This window comes from Lineus longissimus, chromosome 2 (genome assembly GCF_910592395.1).
Source record: "Lineus longissimus chromosome 2, tnLinLong1.2, whole genome shotgun sequence".
Lineage (NCBI taxonomy): Eukaryota > Metazoa > Nemertea > Pilidiophora > Heteronemertea > Lineidae > Lineus > Lineus longissimus.
In genome coordinates this window covers 21,691,018-21,711,405 of record NC_088309.1, presented here as the reverse complement: position 1 = coordinate 21,711,405, position 20,388 = coordinate 21,691,018, and the positions used below count along the sequence as shown (strand labels likewise).

General features: G+C 43.2%; 4 protein-coding genes across 5 annotated transcripts; 2 read left to right on the top strand and 2 right to left on the bottom strand.

Moving 5' to 3' along the window:
- Positions 1 to 253: 253 nt before the first annotated feature.
- On the top strand, positions 254 to 4,626 carry LOC135482862 (myosin light chain kinase, smooth muscle-like). The gene is made up of 7 exons (XM_064763318.1): positions 254 to 391; positions 1,335 to 1,402; positions 1,872 to 2,091; positions 2,318 to 2,385; positions 2,974 to 3,217; positions 3,436 to 3,515; positions 3,768 to 4,626. The coding sequence occupies exons 1-7, from the start codon at positions 310 to 312 to the stop codon at positions 3,981 to 3,983; spliced, it is 978 nt and encodes a 325-aa protein (XP_064619388.1). The 5' UTR covers positions 254 to 309; the 3' UTR covers positions 3,984 to 4,626.
- A 53-nt stretch (positions 4,627 to 4,679) lies between these two features.
- On the bottom strand, positions 4,680 to 7,202 carry LOC135482860 (trichohyalin-like). Its single transcript, XM_064763316.1, has 2 exons — positions 6,992 to 7,202; positions 4,680 to 6,352 (listed from the first exon to the last, which is right to left on the bottom strand). The coding sequence occupies exons 1-2, from the start codon at positions 7,099 to 7,101 to the stop codon at positions 4,825 to 4,827; spliced, it is 1,638 nt and encodes a 545-aa protein (XP_064619386.1). The 5' UTR covers positions 7,102 to 7,202; the 3' UTR covers positions 4,680 to 4,824.
- A 276-nt stretch (positions 7,203 to 7,478) lies between these two features.
- Positions 7,479 to 9,087, top strand: LOC135483773 (immediate early response 3-interacting protein 1-like). The gene is made up of 3 exons (XM_064764805.1): positions 7,479 to 7,569; positions 7,910 to 8,005; positions 8,331 to 9,087. Exons 1-3 carry the CDS (start codon positions 7,479 to 7,481, stop codon positions 8,384 to 8,386), a joined length of 243 nt encoding a protein of 80 aa, XP_064620875.1. The 3' UTR covers positions 8,387 to 9,087.
- A 275-nt stretch (positions 9,088 to 9,362) lies between these two features.
- On the bottom strand, positions 9,363 to 17,967 carry LOC135483772 (uncharacterized). 2 transcript variants are annotated; one of them, XM_064764804.1, is made up of 13 exons: positions 17,485 to 17,967; positions 16,848 to 16,951; positions 14,874 to 16,453; positions 13,611 to 13,757; positions 12,950 to 13,147; positions 12,553 to 12,636; positions 12,267 to 12,348; positions 11,947 to 12,023; positions 11,407 to 11,544; positions 10,944 to 11,081; positions 10,639 to 10,787; positions 10,109 to 10,268; positions 9,363 to 9,904 (listed from the first exon to the last, which is right to left on the bottom strand). In XM_064764804.1, the coding sequence occupies exons 2-13, from the start codon at positions 16,885 to 16,887 to the stop codon at positions 9,785 to 9,787; spliced, it is 2,913 nt and encodes a 970-aa protein (XP_064620874.1). In that variant the 5' UTR covers positions 16,888 to 16,951; positions 17,485 to 17,967; the 3' UTR covers positions 9,363 to 9,784. The 2 variants fall into 2 exon arrangements, with proteins under 2 accessions (XP_064620874.1, XP_064620873.1); XM_064764803.1 differs by having other exon boundaries at positions 17,489 to 17,967.
- Positions 17,968 to 20,388: the final 2,421 nt, after the last annotated feature.

Below are 20,388 nucleotides of genomic sequence, written 5' to 3'. Positions count from 1 at the left end.
AGCGACAAAAACATGCTCGACTCTCCTTGTTTTCGTATCTGTCCTGTCACCCTGTTTGTCGAAATCTACATTACTCTTAGAAAAATCTGTGCCGGCTGGCCTCAATATACAGATGAGGGCTCACTATTAGATACTTATGTTTCATCATTTAGCATTGCAACGAAATTGGCGAAATCATTACTGATGATTGGGTCGTTTCGTTACAGACTGGGCAATCGTCTGGTCTATTTTACTCAGTAATCGGCGGCAAATAGTAACAGCAAGTTCAGGAAACAGCTAGTTAGTCTAAGTTTGTCTTGAAATTCAAATATGGTGTCTGTGCCAATGTTTGCGATTTACTTCTTGATACTAGTCTGCTCAAACATCTGTAACACGTCTGCTGAAGAAAAAGGCAAGTAGAAAACCTTCTGTTAAGTGTAAAATCATCTCTTTTCCTGAGACCTATGCTTTCTTTCGTCGAGTTCCATATTATATTGCATATTGGATAATGCCGCTCGAGTTGGAGAACGTTTCTTATGCTTTTTTGAAGAACTGACGCAGGGTGGTGTATATGTACAGCAGTCTCTGAGCGGTCATTACACTGCTGATATATACCCTGAATTGGTATGAATCGATCAACCCTTTTTTGAAAGATACTCGTCCTTTGTGTCATTCATGTTGCGTCTCGAGAATAAAGCTTGTTGAAACCGTCATCGATACAAATTGGATTTCATTTCACTCCTTGGTTGATGCAGAAACACTGTAAGATATTCCAAGTCGATAAGTCTTCATATCTCAACGAGTAACTGGATTTCTTACACTAAAGGGGTTCGTTTTCGTACAAATTAAACATAGGCAAGTCTCGAAATCCTTTACGAAGAGTTATACGAACGACGGAGTACGAAGTGTGTAAATATATTGACCGGGTCTATTTGGCAAGCCGCTCGCCGAACAGGCATCTTTTTTTGTCCTGTTTGGAGAGCCGCTTGCCAAACAGCACTAAAAAGCCACCCTGTTCGGCCAGCCGGGCTTGCCAAACAGGTAAAAAATCTACCCTGTTTGGCGAGCTGGAGACTTTACTTTTAGTATTAATGAGTTCGGCTCTTCATTCAGGACAAGAAAAAGTCGCTGTTTGGTAAGCCGGGCTTGCCAAGTAGTCACTTCCAAATAAATATTTTAGCATCATTGAAGGCGTTTTTGGTTTATAAGCATACATTCAGCAATTTTCCGCTGCAAATTCGTCATGTGTACGGGATTGTTTAAGAAATTTACCTTGTGATGTTTGTCGCCAACACCGTTTTTTTCTCGTGCTTGTGGCCCCTATGACCTGTAGTAAGATCATGGTTTGCTTACAGAAGTCAAAGTTCACATTGGTGATACGGCTCTACTTCGATGTGATGTTACCAGCGACACTGATAGACAGGTCAGTAGTCTCTATCGTATTCACTTGAAACTCGTGTAGGGCCTTTTAAAAAAGGCATTCATCCTTAACAATAACTAGTCATCGACTATAAGCGTTCAAGAGGTACCTGTTTCGAACCCACAGCCGTTGTCTAACGTGCCTGTTACTCCATCCATGCAGATAAAAATGGGTGCCAGAAATGCTCAGCTTGCATGGTTGATGATGCAGCTTGTGGTCACCGATGTTTAAGTGTTAAGCTAAGTTGGATGAAATTCATCATAGTTTATATCAAACCAACATAAACATTTTACATTTTGTATCAAGGATACATGTAGTCTATCAGTGTATCCACCCGTGTGTCTACCCTTAATAATGCCTTAAAAGTATTCTAATAAATTATAGAACTGTTTTCGTACGAACTTATGAACATGGCTACGTGGTGTTTTCTCTTGTGGAGTCTATATGAGGGCAGACGGTATCTGTATTTAAGGTATTTTGGATCAAGGAAGGGCCCCGAGGGCAAGAACTCATCTCCATAGGCTCGATCTTATTTACCCAAGCGGAAAAATACGATGTAACGGTGACCGGGAACCAGTTTGTCCTTGCCATTAGTGACGCGGTAGACCCGGACGCGGGGACATACAGATGTCAGACAACCGAAGCACGGGCCATCGCTTCTTTCAAAGTCGTCGTTGAAGCGAGGGAAAAAGGTGACTCAATTAAATAAGGTGTTTGCAGAGAAAAAGCAAATACAAAATTGAGATATCAAAATGCTGCATAGCAAGTCTTTATCTCATTATCAATTATCTTCTTCAAAAGAATTAATAATTTTGCCTTTTACATGTAGCTGAGTAAACATTCAGTTCACCCCGTGAACAGAGTGGCCGTCGAGCTTAGTGTTGTTGCTACCGTATGCCATCTTGGTTTTGCTTTCAGTAATCAGAATACGCTCCGGTCGCACAGCTAAACTTCCATGTCATGTTACCGGCACTCTTGGCACTCAGGTGAGTATGCACGATAGTTCCCATTCTCAGACCAGGCATCGACAAATTTGGCAATCAAGAAAACTCGTGTAAAACATGTTTCAGCAAACCAATCCTGCAGCATCCATCTCCAACAGTTTCGTGTGATCATCCGTAGGCGAAAAACCAGAGTCAGTCGTATTCTCCTCCGCTCGCCGGGTCGTTAGTGCCGAGTGTTGGCCTGAAGTTCGGGATGCCGTATTTAGGCCTGATCTGAAAAAGATCTATGAGGCAATACTCAGGGTTGACCATCTTGGCTAGAACTTGAACTCCTAAAGCAATTTGCACCCCTTCAAAACGAAATGATTGCCAATTTCAAGGTTGGTAGTCGGAGTTCTTTGTTCTTTGTTTTCCAGAGAACAGGCTCTCACCCTTGAAACTATTTTGAAATTCAAATTGCTTTCGGATTTCAAGTTCTAGCAAAAAAATGGGCCGGTGCCTGGCCAACCAACATGCTGCCCGCCATCCACACTAAATACAAGTGTATCACTTTATAAAAGGATATATGACTTTCTGTGTTTTATTGTGCCTAGTCTACTCCGACAGTGATACACTTTCATCGCATTTCAGACTATTGTGTGGAAAAAGAAAGGGTCGCCAGCGCCTGTCACAGTCGGCTTGTTTACTTTTGACCAAGACCCCGATATGTATGTAACGGTGACCGGAGGAAAGTGGACGCTGGTCATTAGGAACGCAGAAGCCGAGAATGCGGGAACGTACCAATGTCAGATTCGAGCCAGAGCTGGAGATGTTCGAGTCTTGGCTTCAATTAAACTCGTCGTGGAAGAGGAGGAAAAACGCAACACAATCATAGGTATACAGAGAATAAAAACTGCACACTTTTGAAATCGACTATTTTTGATTGAAAAACAGAAGATGAACTGAACGGTTTATGCATAAACTGGCTTATCGATATCATTCATATTATGAATCCGCATACCCATGATGTGAGAAAAAGTTCGCACGAGAGAAACCACTTCTTATTTTTACCTGTCCAATTGTTGGCAATTTTGAAAATAGGATATTTTTCAGTGGCGGAGAGACAACAAGGAAGTTCGGCAACTTTGCGTTGCAATCTGGAGACGCTGACCACCCCCTTGGAGCAATCCAAGGTGAGATAGTATTCCGGTCGAGCTGTCCAGCGTGCAGGGTCACTTCTTACTTGTTCTGAAATCACATCTTTTTTCGAGACGCACATGTACGTTCTAAACTAGTCCTTAGTCTTGGTCTGAATGATCCCTCTGTATCACACGGCAAAGTTGACCAGCAACATTTTCTGAAAATAATAGTGTATGCATATGCAATCGTATAGTCCTTTTAAGGAAATGTTTGCTTGAAATGACGTTGCGGTGATATATTTTCAGGTGACTTGGGTTAAGGTCATGGTCAAGTCCAATTTTCGCGTCATCATCGCCAGTGGCTCGAAAATATTTTTCACCGACGATAAGTACGATCTGTCGGTAATCGATGACATGTCCACTCTTACCATTAATGACGCAGACCAGTCTGACGAGAGAACGTACTTGTGCCAAGTGAAAGACCCAAACCGGTGTAATGTTTTTGAGTGTTTCTGTTTTTGAGTGTTTCCCCTCATTGTTTGGGAACGCTCAAAAATAGATTGACAAGTTTTTCTGTGTATCCCCCCTATTGAAAAGTCGTGGTCTCTCTAGCTGCCTATTGTTTGGAAACACTGACACATGGGGAACAACCACAGATGTTACACCGGCTTGAAATCAAAGTTTTAGGCTCCTTTGAAGTAACTGTCGAAAGATCGTAACTCTGAACGAGTATATAAAGTATAGGCATGAAAGCCAACGCATGAAGCTGTATGTTAGACACTTATATTGAGAAAATATAAAGGAGGACTATATAGGCAGGAGCTGTTACAACAGATTAGGTGACTATCACCCGAATAAGTGACCCAACCGACGGTAGAAGATGTGGCCACCCCCTTGGAAGATGAGGTCACTTTATCGGTTAATTTTGTGTTGCTTATTCGGTTGGTTGGTCACTGTATCGGGCGTTGGTGTGGGAAATGGTTGGGACTCAGAATGTTTGAGCACAATTTCTGATGCAAGATGATCCCGAATATGTTGCGGTACAGCTGTCAGTGTCCATGTATAGATAACATGAATAGAAACGGCTGTCAGAACTCATCGCTTTAGCTACTCCGGAAATATGGACATACATGTAGCAATCTATATTTTAAAAATGAAAAGAAAACACTTTATCTATGAAAACGAGTTATTTTTAGTGTAATCAAATACAAAACAACTGACAGCAAACCTGGTCCAATAGTAGATTATCACATTATTGACATTCAAATTATGTACATTAATCGCAAGTGTATACAGACATGATTTCCATCGAGCATGAAAACTGTTAGTAATTTGAGCGATATGCTGCATCCCAAATCGTCGTCTAAACCTCATCCTCAACCGTGACACCGTCATCGTCGATGGTATCGTATGTCCCCGTCACTTCGTCAAACTCATAAGCTTTCGGCATTTTCAGAGTGTTTCTACTTGTTCTAATGTTAACTCCGGTCTGTGGCTGGGCGCATTGTGTCCTCCCGGAAGAATTTGGAATTCCAAGACCACGAACGGAGACAGTTCTGTCGGACGGAGTCACCTCTTGACTGCACCTATAACCATTAATTCGAAGACGGCCGTGCGAGTCCAAAGTAGCGGACAAATTATCCGTATCAATCGTCCGAGGCAAACTAAGTGACCTTTCGAATTCTTTATACACACAACCATCCTCACATTTACAAAATTGCGTACCTTTGACTTTCAAATGATGTCCTTCTGTTTTGACATTTAGCTCCTCCGGATAATAGTCTTTCGGAATGTCTAGGATAACGAGATCAGATCGCTTTTGAGGTTCTGCATGACAATCGCGTGAGGCCCCATCGCTTGGTCTCTTAGTGACTGCCTCCCATTCGCTTAGCTGCCTTTGTATCTTCGCCAACCGGTCCTCATTCTGTCGTTGCTCTTCTTGTTGTTGGTGTACATTTCGCCTCGAGTTCTCATGCTCCTCCTCCCGCCGCTGTCGTTCCTGCCTCACCCATTTTTCGGGTCGTAGCCGCTGTCCTTCTAGTTCCTGCTCCCGGTTCACTCGGTCTTGTTGCCGCGCTAATTGTTCCCGCATTGCCCTTTCCTCCTCCTCACGCCTCAGCCTCGATTGATGCCGGTCACGTTCAAGCCTCGCCTCTTCGTCCCGTCTCTGCCGCCGCAATGCCTCGTCATGCCTCTGCCTCTGCACCTCCTTATGCCGCATTCGCATCAACTCCTCATGCCTTTGCCTCCCCTCTTCTTCCTGTAGCTTTCTTCTCAACTCCTCACGCCGCAGCCGTTCCTCCGGCTCAGGTCTGAGTCTCGCCTCCTCCTCCCTTCTATATCGTCTGCTTCCTTCCTCTATCTGTTCATCACGTCTGTGCTGTTTCACCGCCTCCTGCAACTCCTGTCGTTTCTTCTTCAACTTATTGAGTTCGTCTTTGTACTTTCCTTCCTGTTCCTTCAACATTCTTTGTTCATTTCGCAATCTTTCCATCTCAGCATCGCGTTTTTTTTCAATTTCACTCCGACGGCGCGTGTGTTCTGAATTCTCATCCGGTTCCCCACTACATCTATTCGGATTCCAGACACCAGCTCCGTTACCCTTCGATTCACTTTGAAAGCTATTGCCCTGGCAATGTATTTGACGAGCTTCATTATCACCACACCTTCCTATGTCTTCGGCGCTGTGTCTAGGTCTTTTCGCCTCGTCGCCAGTTTCTGTCGCTCGATCTACGGCACGTTTTCCACGACATCTCCGCTCATTTGGTGACGGCCTTTCCAGGAACGTATCGGAGTCTAGGACGGAAAATCTGGGCCATTGGTCCAGGTTTACTCCCAGCGGAGATCTCCAGAGGTCTTCGTCGATATCTGGCCAAAAGTCAACATCGTCACTGAAAAGACACAAAGGAAAACATTTTTGAGTATGCTGTGAAAACAATGGGCGCAGTAGGGCAAATTTCTCGACGGGACCGCGGAGAGGAGTCACAATCGGAATCATGGACGACCTAAACAAAATTAAATAGGGTGAGAGTTTTTCGAATACGTCTATTTCAACTCAAAGACTACCAGAACAACATAAATGCAACCACTGTCAGACTGGGAGCCGTCGCTACTCAGTAGCAGCGTCGGGCCGATGATTGAAATTCCCTTTAGCTCAGTCGGTAGAATGATGGGCTCATAAGCGAGAGGTCCCGGGTTCAATCCCCGGTTGGACCTTGATGTTTTTCCTCTGTTAAAATTAGATGAGAGTTCTTCTATTGCTGTGCGTTTTAGTTTTTTTTATTAGTATCAACATCATGATCTGTTACTTATCCTCCCAATTATGTATCAAACCGTCAAGCAAGGGTAGTAGGATGGACTTCTAAAACGTTTTGTGAGTAAACCCCCATTTGTCTCATGTCCCCCATACGGACGATATCATGTTGCCAGTAGTGGTGACATTAGATATACGGATTTAAGCACAGAAACTGTGGGTCTTGTAATCATCATTCAAGAAAAAAGAAAGCGAGCAAGAAAGAGGGAATACTCACTCGAATCCCGGCCAGGAGTGGACCTTGATACCAAATCCCTCAGTGGATGATGGCAGAGCTCCCAAACAGACTGCCAGGCCCATCAAAGCCAAGGACCCTTTCTTATTCATTGTCTTTTGTCGAATAACCAGCTTTCCGTCGTGTTAAAATAATCGATCCTCGCTTTATGATATGATCAAGAAATGCTGCTCCGCTTTATAGGATTGACAGAGATTCGGTTTGAATAGTTCTTAGTGAAATGATTATTTCTTTAGACTGCTGTGGTTTTAAACCCATTTAGGCTACGTCAGCCTTAGAATACACGTCAGCATTTCAAAACGCCTAACGCAACACCAAAGGGAAGAGGCGTGTGCATTATCCGGGATTTCATCATCTACACTCGAAAGTACACGTGGTGATCCTGGAAGTTGTAAACATTGCAAATTACTTCCTGATACGTCATCACGCGAAGTCTATCGGGAGATCATGGAACTAGGAAATTGCCAACATGGCGTTTGGTTTGTACAGTCTGCTGGAGGCGACATTGCTGTGTTTGAACGCTATTTGCGTTCTTCACGAAGAAAGATTTTTAGCAAAAAGTATATAGCATTATACCCTATTACTATAAGAATGGTGGAAACTTAAATTTGTTTGTATTTGAGCTAGCGTATGTCGACATGCATGGGTTGAGTGTAGTGGGTGTTGTTGTCCGAGTATGGAACTTTATTGTACATGGCGCTATATACATACTTGTATTCCACAATGAACAGAATCTTGCACTCCGTTGTCGGATGGCATACGGGGTGTTACAAAAAGACAACCGCTCTTCGTCGTTAGCCCAGCCGTCGAGGGGGTGGGGTGCGCAGACCACACCCATTGATGATTGCTGTTCGGTGGATGACTTTTCACATCTCATGATATGGCTTGAACATTTTTCAGTTGGAATGGGCTCTGATCAACGAGGTTTTGGAGAGGAACCCGGTGTTAAAACTCAGGTGCTACATCTCGTTAGATCAATCAGAACTGTCATGAGAAGTAAGTACTTCAAATATCAAGCAACATAAAATTCATCATTAGTTTCATACTGGTGTCTTTTCCAGGAATTTGTAAATTCATAGCAAAGAAAAGGACTGGTTAAACTAAGAGAAATGGGAGGGTTATGCCCTATTGAATCACTATTAACAGCTCTCAATGATGTTTATTTTGCAAGTGAGTGCCTCAAGAACATAATTTACAAATTCATAAATCCTGCAAAAAGGCCTTCTTCGATGATTGGGTCCTTTCCTAGTCAACCATCCCTACAGCTTTCTTCTTCTATGTCCTGTAAAGTAAACTCCTGGTCTCTTTCTTGTCTTTTCAGTACCACTGATTGGAATAAACGTAGTGACTATAATAATAAAACTACTTCTAGGATAGCATATCGCCAATAACACCAGTTATTGCTTTTATTTCTTGAATTGTGTGGATTCCTTGGGATTATTACCAGTGATGCCGTATCAAATGCTTTCAGAAAAAATGTACTTCATTGAACTGGATCCAGGCTGAGGACTTTCACAATATGTGATGAAACTTGGAATCTTAATTTTGGAAATCTATGGAACTTGGACAAGGCAAAATTTTGAATGCAGTGGTGAATTGGGTCTTTTTTTCAATGTGAATGTTTCTTGTAATGATAACCAGGCATACATGGTACTCTGTAAAGCATTTTTTCCTGTGGCTATATGTATACAGCCTACTATTATTCATGTATGTCCTGATTATGCTACATATGTCGAAGCACGGTTACAGGGTCTCCAGTCCAGTTGGCTGTAGAAACCAGGAATGTCGGAGCACTTTTGTGCAAGTATCATCTCGCTATGATTAGTTCATTGAAGCTTCATGAGAAGTCATATCAAGCACCCAGTGATGTATTATAACACGAGGGGGTCAAAAGTGCCACATGCGAGTGTAAAATTGTACCCCGATATACATGTACTTGTATGCATTAGGTACCGAGTCTCCAATGACAGATTGTTGATCATCGAGAAATGTATTGGTGATAAAATCTTACCAAATCACGCTCATTCTTCACTACTGTGTACACTAATGTAAATTGTAAATAAAATCTATTATTACTACATTCAATTTGCTCTTCTTTTATGACTGTCAGATGACTCTCAACGGTTTCTTTTCAGTGTCTTCCTTTTTTGCATTGGCGTATTGTCCCAACACTGAGTTTTCCCTCCACTGACTGTTTTGATTCTGTGTTACTGAATGATTTTTAGGTATGTACATGTACATGTACCAAGTTTGCATCACCATATCTTTGATCTGGTCAAACTAATCTCCTGGTAACATCCCAGAGACTCTCCTCAGATATACATGTCTGAGAATAACTGCATAACCACCCAAGTTGTGTAAAATATATTGCATTTATTGCATCTTCATGAAAATATCCTTCACAAAAATAGGATTCTTCTATCACCAGATATGTGCACATGTGAGGACATAATTGCTACCATGATACATAAGATTGCCTATTTACATTGTTCTGTTTATTTATCCAAAGATTTCCTATAATAATATTGATATGCACATTAGTACCGGTATAATTATATGTTTCTACCATGCATGCACTAAAATTCTGACATGGTCCAGGTTTGTTTAATTTCTCTCAATTCTCCAAAAATTGTCAAATTCAAGATTTAAGTAGGCTTTTAAAAGAAAATGTTCAAGTTTTATCAAAGATATTGCAGGGGTCCCAAGGATGTGTCTCAATCCTTCCTAAGCCTCAGTACGATTCCATTGTCTGAGTGTTGAAATGTACGGAGTCTTTCAGTACTTCTTCATCATGTCATCATGGGATGTGCCAACTCGAGATGACCGTGATGGAAGACCGTTTTCCTCGGGGCACAGGGTGGGCTCAGACAACATCAGTGCATATTCATTGATGGCCTGTAAGGGATAATTGCATAAGTTTCACACAGTTCGTTGCAAAACATTGTGACATTCGTGTACATAAGAGCATGCAGAAGGCAAAAAACAAAACTGTCTTTGGTTGTGAGGTGTAATATTGTGCAAACGAATGTGATCAATTAAGTACCAGTTCGTTTTTGGTACATGAACCTTCTGGTTGGCAACCTATTCTAGTTTTCTTACCTTGTAGATAAATGCATATTGTTCCTTGGTCTGAACAGCCCCTGCTCTGTCCTGCCTCAGTTTGTAGACTGTGTTCAAAACATCAGCTGCTCCTTTGTCCTCAAATGCTTTCATACTTATGTCTATGGCCATGAGGGTACCTGTACGACCTGTCCCAGGACTGGAAATAACCAATGAGAACTTGAAATGCTTAGTCTAACAATAAGAGACAGTGGCACAATCGGTCCTTGGAGCATGGTGCCTGTTTTCAATTGAGCAATAAGAGACATTGGCACAACCAGTCTTGGAAGCACTTGTCTTCAAGTTGGGTTTATCTAAGTATCTAATATACATAGTCCTCCTTATTTATTGTTAAGAGGAATCGGGGTATAGATAGCATTCTGCCTTTGGGGCATAAGATTAAGAATTAAGATCATGTCAAAGTTCTGTCAGACATTCGGTCTTTTGAGTAGATGACACGGCCATATGCAGACAGTCTTAGGCCGTGTAAATACACAATCATGTACAGTACTGCCTCCCAATGTCCATACCTGCAGTGTATTATTTCTGGTGCCTTCGCCTTCCTCTGATAGGCCTGGACATGTAGTAAGAAGTGAATGATGGAGAGGGCTGATTCAGGAACACCTTGGCATGGCCAGCCTGTGTACCAGAAGTGAACCACTTCACGACAAAGGTTCCTCTGAAATCGAAGACAGAAACTGAAGTTCTTTGGTTACACGAAACGCCTTAAATTGATGAGATAGATTCATTAGACAACTCATCATCCTAGTTGCTAGACACTGTTAAAAAGAGCATGACAAGGTCTTGCAGCAGAGTACAATTATTCACTACTGACCTCCACATCCTTCAAGGTCAAGCCAGAAAGGATGTAGTCTTGTCTGACGTCCTGAAGTTTGAGCACGACCATGAAGTCACCGAACATCAGCGTGTTATCAACGCCATCCGATCTCGGGAAGTATTCCTCACATTTGCTCTGGAATAAAAGAAACACCAAAATCATCATTAACTGAGGAAGTAAGGAAAGACCCCTTTGGCCCAGACAGACTGCAAACAATGACATATACAAGTAAAACAAGAGATACACACTCGCAATTTGGGAATCTGTTCGATACTTTTTTCTGAAGTAGATTGTGACTTTGTCTTGAAGCGTTTATTCCTCTATGCTAATTATTGGGATTTGACAAATATTCATTCCACTGTCTCTGGGTATGCCTCCAAAGGCAATAAGAGCCTGAAGTCTCTCAGTACATTAGAGGTTAGAGACACCACGGCAGACATACCACCAACGGCATACTTACCATCCCGCTTTCGTCCAAACCTGTTGCCATCACAATAACTTTGGTCTGCTGTTCCCAAACCATTCCCCAGAAGTCCTCAATCGTGTTTCGCACCGGAGCCTGCGTGGCGATGTAGGCCTTGGGCCTGTCCCTGTGCCCCTGGAATTACGGATACATCATTAATCATCGGATGAGGCGGCTACCAATCGACACCTCCAATATAGGACAGCGAAGACAAAGGTACAATCATGTACATAACCAAGTTCCCTTTGAAAATATGATTTCCTGAACAATGAACACGTTACCAGGTCTCAGTACACTACGGACGCAATCTAGTCAAACGGCCTCGCCCTCCATAAGGAAAAATGAATAGGATGACAAAGTTTACTGCTCAAGGAGTCTAGGTTCCCCAGGTTAGTTGGAGACAGCGAGGGCCTATTTTGGAGAGAGTGCGTTCAGGACCCAAGACAACGAAACAAGACCAGGTCCGCCCCAGAGCCAGAAACGACGAGATAGTATGTAGGAACGGACATCGTAATTCATGAGGACAAATCAACTTACCTTCACGTAATTTGCATTAATATACTCGGTTGCCTTATCCTCACCCTTCTGCCTCAGGTGAACCCTTGTCTCCGGTACTGAAGAAAATCATCAAAATAAGCTGCATTTTTGCAAATAAGGGTTATCATTGGAGGTGGCAGAGTATGAAAGATAAGAAATAACCTGCAGAAACCCGAAAAAAACTTAAAGGATCCCTGGTGTATTTTTGTCAGTAACGGTCAGAAATGCTCAGCTGCTCAGGTCGCAGCGATGAAGGAGCAGCCCTGAGTTCGATGCAAAAAACCTTTTTCATTGGGTTTTCGACCAAGAAAGTTACCTACTTGGAATTACATTAGCGTAACGATTTTTATGCTCCGCTCCAGCCGGCACCTCTGACAACCGCGGCATGTTGTTGGGGAGTTGCTGAAAGTCAATGAAATGGAAATGACTATATCTCTTAACGTCGTTTTCCCAGAGAATAATGCCTATATGTACGCGTCTCCACGGACTTTTACTCAGACCCACACCAGCGGACGGCTTTCTTATACTGATTGATGAAAAGAAAGTTTGAGGAAACTTAGAAACTTAACGCATGCACTTTATAGACTGAACCAACCGCATCCTTACCCCGAACTCGGCTTCAATTGCTTCCATATCCAAGTTGAATGATGGTAATCCCGGGAAGACCACAACATTTGACGGATGATAGATCTAATGAAAAAGGCATAGAGAATGATAGAAAGGGTTGCTGTTCGACAGACTGTAGTATTTTTATGCGATTGTCAACTGTGTCAGCTGTTGCAGTGAACCAAGAATAAAACCCAAACCGTGGCGACGTCCAAACGCAAGTCTTTCCTCACGACAGGTGTATAAGGTAGAAAATGTCCTCCTGGAAAAAGTGTCCGGCGGTCCTTAAGTGTTCTGACGGATTATGAACCGTCAATACCTCAGAAACTAAAAATCACTTCTTTACTGGGGTACCTGCCGCGTAACACTTCAAAATTTGTGGTTCATTTCGACTTACGGGATATTGTTTGTCCATGTTGGCGTTTAACTCAAGCCCTGGGTTCATGAAACCTGCTGCGGAGTATCTGTTCGGCGATGCCAGGTGCCTGGCTGTCATGGCGATGGAATCGAGGGAGTTGTTGGCGGTGTGACCCAAGTAAGCCTCCCCAACGTAAGGTCGCATCGTCTTGCCCTTGCTTCTCCGCCGGTAGATTAACTGGAAGGGAACGCACGCATTGTTTCACTAATCACGGTTGAAGCAACTATCGGACAGTATATGAGACTATATAGCGAAAAGGATTTGATTTAGCAAGCCCAAGTACCTTTGGCCAGGATAGGAAACTGGAAGAACTTTAAAGACATTAGTACATGTTTATGTAATTTGTTCTAAACAACCGAATATTGATATAGACGTAAGGCAGGGGGGGGGAGGTTTAAGTAATGCCACCTTTTGCCGTACCTAATGTAAAACGCTTATTTAGAGAAGGGTTAAGAAACGTCCAAATGGTACAGCCGATACGACATGATCGTTCACCAAGCGCCCAGAAAGAGAAATGTTTGAGAATATGAGAGATGATTTGGACATTCAATTCATAACAATATAGGGTCAGTCTTACTGGTTGCCAATCAAGTGATGACATCTGTAACATTAACTGACAGAGCTATGCGTCAAGGTTTACCTGGAGCAATAGAAGCACCAGCAGGCAGAACCCAGCGATGGCGGCGATCACTATGGCAACGATGATGCCGGTGCCCAATGCTGGCCCTGATCTCCTAGTCGTTGAGTAAGGCGATTCCTTCGATCCTGATAAGTTGAACTCAAGTATCTAAATAATGTGGAAGAAAATAAAGAATACAACTGTATCTTGGGTTAACTTGGACCTAACTATCAGATATGTCAGCATTCCTTTGTCCCATGAGCTTGGTACCTCACCCGAAACGCACAAACTTCGTGAGCCTTAATGTAAATTGCACAGGAAAAGCCGCAACCATGACCAGCGACGCTACGACGTTGTTCGGCAAATTACGTAATGCTGCCGACCGTAAGAGTCGTGACGGCTCTAAGCAGAGTTTACAGTAATGTAGCTGGCATCTTGTGATGTCGTGTGTAACTTGCCCGAGATTGCATTTGATATTTTCCTGTCTATCTAAAATCAAATTGTCCTTAATGACACCCATTATCTTAAAATTGGGTCGCTTTGTTAAACCATTAGTAGTTGACACACTTTACGGCAGTGCCCTGTTACAAGAAGTTACGCCCGTCGCACTTTTTCGCTTCGTTTCGCTGATACATGTTGGCTCATGATAATATTTTGGCTCTAGGACAATATCATTAACTATCCTGTGCATCGAGACCATAATTTGTACAGCACTGAATCGCTCCCGATCACTGCTCGTAAATCGTTATTCGTGAGTGATGCAGAGACGTCTACGACAGATTGTTCATGTTGTGGTGGCTGATGAAATTATTGTTTACAAATTCAATTGCTTAAATCACTCGTGGCCTACATTCATACCAATAAATCATGAAACAGTGTAAAAATGAGGTCTAAATCATGAGTTAGAATTTCATGTTGAGTTTAATACATGTATGTTGGGCTCGACCGGTTCCAATGTTTGGACTGGTTGCATCTTAGTTTCTTCTTCGGCGGAAAACAATGGGGAGGATGAGATTCTCAATGCCAACGACAAACGAAAATATCCATGTGTGTTGTTTGCGTTTGGTACCTCAGCCTGTCTCTTCACTACAACAAAATCTCTGCGTTGATTGCTCGTACAGGCGCCATAAATTACACTCCGGACGCAGTGGACCGGCCGCGTTCCTCCACATAAGGAGACCAAATTAGGATGACGCGATGGGCGCCGAGGGAGTCTACCTTAAAATACATTTCCGTCTACCCCTTCCATTGGGAAACTGTAACCTCTCTAACTGTTAGGCTCACCTTATAATCAAAACTCTTCCTCAATATCTCCATCCCATCCTTGAAAGCCTTGAAGCACATTTCAGTCAGCGTTTTGCTGTACTCCCCGGGTTTGTCTCTGATGAAGAGGTCCACCACGATCTCAATCCGTCTAACGTAACGCTGCCGCAGACCACAATGTTCGTCTTCATACATTACTACGACTTGGTCGACAGATATAACAAACGCCTTCGAGCTCTCCTCAAAGAGAGTGACCACAAGGCCTTTAAACTCTGCTCTCCGTAGACAAAATTCTCGCCAGGACATAGTGAGTTTCACGGTGACGTAGAATTCCGGTGTGAAGGGGCGAGAAGTCGTTGTGACCTTTGCTACCAATGGAGTAAGTGGAGGGTACTTTGTCCACTTTGGTTCCTTCTCTGTAGGTGAGATGACAATAATTGGCTTAGTGTCTTTATGGTGTCCGTCGTCTGGCCCGACATGATTTTTGTCCTTCCCCCCGCCGCCGTGAGGTACAACCACCTCTTTTTCACTCTTCTCCTCTGGTCCTATCTCCTGCGGCTTCGATTCCCCTTTGCTGATGACTGGATCTTCTAACATCCTGGTTGTACCTTGGAGCAGCGGTGTCGTACTTCTCCTCGGCGCATCCGTCGGCTTGGTCTTCATTACAGGTTTTTCGGTGTGCTTCTTGGGTGATTTCGTTGGCTTCGGGAACACCGGTTGTGCTATCACTTCGACAGGTTTATTCGCCCTACCCTCATCAGGACGGAGTGCCGTTTTTGGCGTCTTCGTCGTCTTTTGAGGGACGTTCGACGTGCGTTCCTTTTGTGGTGGCGAATGGCTATCAGTAACCGTGTCATTCACTGTCTTTCCTCCTTTATGCGAAGGAAATTTCTGTTTGGGTTTTTTCACAGGATTCTGCGGTTCCTCAAAAGGAGCCGTTCCGTCTCCAGATTTCTGTCCGAATTCACTGCCTCTCCCTGGTGACCTTGGTCTCAAAGTTGAACTCGACAATCGGTCCTTTTCCCACAAAGGATCCCACTCCCGTATTGCCCCAACCCGTGGCAAATGTTCTGATGGAAGGGGAGAATAACTCCTTGGCGGCTGCGTTGGAGTTGCTGAGAATGTCCTCGCTCGCCCCCTCGTCTGTTGGCGACCGAGTGATGGTCCATGTGTAACGGCTGGGGCGTTTGTAACATCCAAACTAAGTCTTCTGCGAGGACTGTCATCGAGCGGATCAAAAGGTTCGAGATCCGAGTCAGTTGATGAAGTTTTACCTGAAGTCATGCTCTTTGGCGCACCACTGTCCTTCGAAAGCGTTGGTGGCGGCAAAGCCACCTCGGACCAACTATTGTTCTTCAAAATCAAAGGTACAATTACTCCCTTTTCTGCAGATTTCATCTGCTTGCTGCCTGGATCTTCAAACTCAGCACGATCCCCGAGAGTTTCGGTCTGGTTTTTCTGCCTTCGTCCAGTGTGTGCGCCATGCCGCATAAAAGAAGGCCGGTGTCTGTAGTACCCCGAATCTAAAGGCGAATCACCATTCTTCGACTTCTCCATGTCCATGGCATGTACTCGCAGAGAGGTGACAAGATGAAGACAGACTGAAAAATGACAAATGAGCGTTTATACAGCCTTCCAGAGTGGAGATGCCCGAGTATAGAGCAAGGGGACGTCTGGTATTACAGGCCTTTTGGGGTTTTTGAAGACCGGCCAATTCAAGTGACTGTCGCTTTGGTGACCTCAATCAATATTCTTATCACACAAGGTTCCCATTGCGGATGTAAAATGATGCTTTTAAAACAATTGTTTACAATGTTTATGCCTACATTAAAGCCTGGCCACTGTTTTGTGCCGGCGTAGGAAAATCTGTCCAGGAAACAGATTATTCTTAATGTGCGTTTCCCGGTATATTGGGCCATCTGGGTGGGTTATGATTCGCGCGACACGACTATACGTATTGTAAGTTGTTCCGCTCAATTCAACTCACTGACTTACCTATTATTTTGAAAGTCGCCATTTTCCCTGCAATTGTCATTGTTTTTTTTGGGGGGGGGGGTATGAATTTGGAAGATTGGACCTCACAGCCAGTCGTTCCAAGCCTGAAATGCAAAAAAAATAATCTGGCTTATTCATCTGGTAACGTTAACAACTTAGAGTAACCACTACGATGCTCTGCCCTACTTCAAATTGAGCACCAGGGCCTTTACCAGCGCATATATAGTTGCACTGGCTGGAGACAAAAATCTTCCTCGTTTACCCAGGCATTTCTTTTGGAATCCCTCACAGTGTATTGGAAAGGAAACGGATGGACTTCGCCTTTAACACTAACAGCAGCAGTAGCAGCAGTGCATGACATAGTCATACACTGCTGCTAACAGGTAGGCTACAGCAGTCTCAGTATCTAGCGCAGGTTGCAGTTGCCTGGGGCATGCCTCCCGTACCACACGGTACCACTCTGCATAGGACTCAACATGGCTACCGCCTCTTTGAAACAAAGGAAAGTTTCACTTTTTTCGCGCATCAGAAAAAAGTGTTAATGATAACTTCCAAGCATCAATATTCACATACATCTTCGCCTCCCAGATGAAAAATGTAAAAGTACTGCACCACAAACATAAAAACATAAAATTACCTACTTTCTGCAAGATATCTTCGGTCGTTTTATGTCAGTTTCCCTTCTCTTGGTCTCCTTCACCAGCAGAAATCCTTTCTCAGCTATAAACAGAGTTATCAGCAGTATGCAGTATAGCCGAACATCTTTTGCTAATTAGTTACCGGTACGATAATAATTCCAGAAACCGCACAAATTCCAAGAACAGCGAAAACAATTGTCGATACCGAACACGCAAATACCCATTTTGACTTCACCACAATGACAAACAGTCCTCACATATCATTTTCACTGCAACATGCTATATAAGCACAACCTTCCGTCGAACAAAGACAGTTTCGGCCTCAGTTACTATCCCAAAACGGCAAATATTGATGTAAAATAACCCTCATTTGGATCACTACCTTTTGCCTCCACTGCAATGTGTATCACAACTTTCCACCGAGCGATTTAAGTCTGTAATCCTACCTCTGATAGGCAGGCGAGAATTAGTTCACGCCATAAACAAACCTCTGTTCATAGACAGTGCTTACATCACTTCGCTTTCTCTGCTGGAATCACTTCTTGTCCTACATAATAATGTGAGATATTGAGATAAGGCGGTAAGGCTAATATAAATACCAAACAAATTACTTTATTGTTAGACCAAAGCAAAATGCAGTGCGAGTTTATCAGATATCAGAAAGGAATAGGCGAATAAGCCATGTCAATATTCCTCAATCAAAATAAGCTATGATTTTGTGGTCTCTGCAAATGTACCCCCTGTAGTTCTCTATCCGAGATAAGTAATGTTAAGAGGACAATGTCACAACCAGAATTCCGTGACGAAAAACCACTTAGCTATACTCAATTCCAAGTTACAGCGACTACTTAAGGGACAACTTGGGCGTGGTATTTACCTGGCCAGTAGGATAATGACTTTGCTTGTCACCATGCGTCGCCACATGTACTATCACACTAACTAATGCTGAGTTCAACGACTTTTCAATTATCCTGTTTGGAGAAGTCGCGGTCCTGCTGGAAGCCATTTTTGTATGAAAAACCAACATATCTCATACCCAAGTTGTCCCTTTATTTCCGAAAGGCTCTTTTCGGGAATTCTTCAACATCTTTGCGGACCTTCGTCCCCTCTTCCATTACAAATCCGTCTATCAGTCTATCGACATTGTTGTCGATGTCTTCGTTGCTGTCTCCTTCTAAAACAAGTTGCTCAGGACACTAATGTCCAGAGGAGACATTTGCTACACTGGCGACAAAAGACAGGAAACAAAGTTGTTGTCCAGGAATACTACAAACGACAAACCGCTTTAGTTGAACAACAATTTTTTCGCGCTTGTGAAAAAAAGTTTAACAATCATAACCTTTTTCACGGACATTCTCAATGAACGGTCCAAAGTTGGGTGCAGTGCGAACGGGAAATTTATCAAAAGCTTTTGACCTCCAACAAACAATGAATAATATATACGCAAGATACCAATAAAATTTCAAAATATTGGTCAAGGGGGCTCTCATAGTAACTTACTGTTGATAGTTTGATGAAGGGTGAAAGATATGGTGAGGTTCATATCATGACTGGGCAGGTTTTCTTAACTGAACAGCATTACAACTTTATACTCGTACCCGTCACCACCACTCGCGTTCGCTTGGCGCCATCAGGGCGATAGACTCGTTTTTAAAATGTTGCTTGTGTTTTAAATTCCATCGGTTGAGTTCATCAAGTTGATTGATTAAGTACATGTATGTTCATGTCGTGTTGAAACATAACTATTAGGGTCAAGACAATTTGCACAGTGAACTGTGGTTGAATAATGCAACGGAAAATAATTATGACCACGCCACCACGTATAGTTGCGGCTGAAATGGTGTCACGAAACGGCAGGGAAACCCGAAGAAGATCCTCTGGGGAGCATAACCCTACTTTTTGCAAAATTTTCGTCCAAAATATGCATGTAAAACACATTTTTGGGGAGTGCTCGAGGGGATAAACAACAACAATTCATGAGGGGTCACTGAATTTTATTTTAATTTCGTTTTCCAAAATGTCTTGCCTAACTCTGATAAGACGGTGTCAGTATTTATCATTAGTTTCGTACATGGTCTTGGAACATGACTTGTCAGTCGCCTTTACACTATAATGAACATGTCATTCACATTTTGTTACACCCCGTATGGCCATGCCCATCTTTCCTTTCATTCCACCTCACGCTGCGTTGGTCGCAGCGGTGTGGTCCCATGATATCTGTAATGGCGACGCACAGCTTCTCACTGGTCGGTATGGCTATCCTTGATGATGGTCCAATCTCTTACAAACTGACACAGTCCCACATGCATGGTAAGTATTAAAACGGGCCGAGTTGGCAAAGATGGAAGGGGATATGACGAAGCGATCCACTGCGCCCGGAGTTTAATCTCCTTAATAGGCGACAGCACGACCCCGATCCACTGCGCCCAGAGTTTAATCTCCTTAATAAGTGACAGCACGAGGCAAGTCCACTAAGTCCGGAGTGTACTCATTCCATTTGAGTCTCCTTAATAAGCGACAGCACGAGGCCGATCCACTGCGTCCGGAGTGTCCTCCTCGCAAGACGTCTCAGAATATACAGTGGACATCGGCAGGTATGATATCGTCCCTGAAAAGAAATCGAAAAAGATCTTTAATGACATGACTAGAAAGTTATATAGATTTAATCATAACTATCAAAATTACGCCACCCACAATCTCGCCTTCAGGTGGAAGCTCAGTGAAATGTACTGTACTTGATGTGAATACATGTACATTGCTGTGGTTGTCCTGGACATCATATATCAACAAAGTATTCAAGGAAGTTCCGAATGCCGGTGTAGAAGTTTGATAGAATGTTCGGGGAACATGGGATTCTAAGTTTTTGACAGTCATGGCCTCTCTCTAAATAAAGAACGATATGC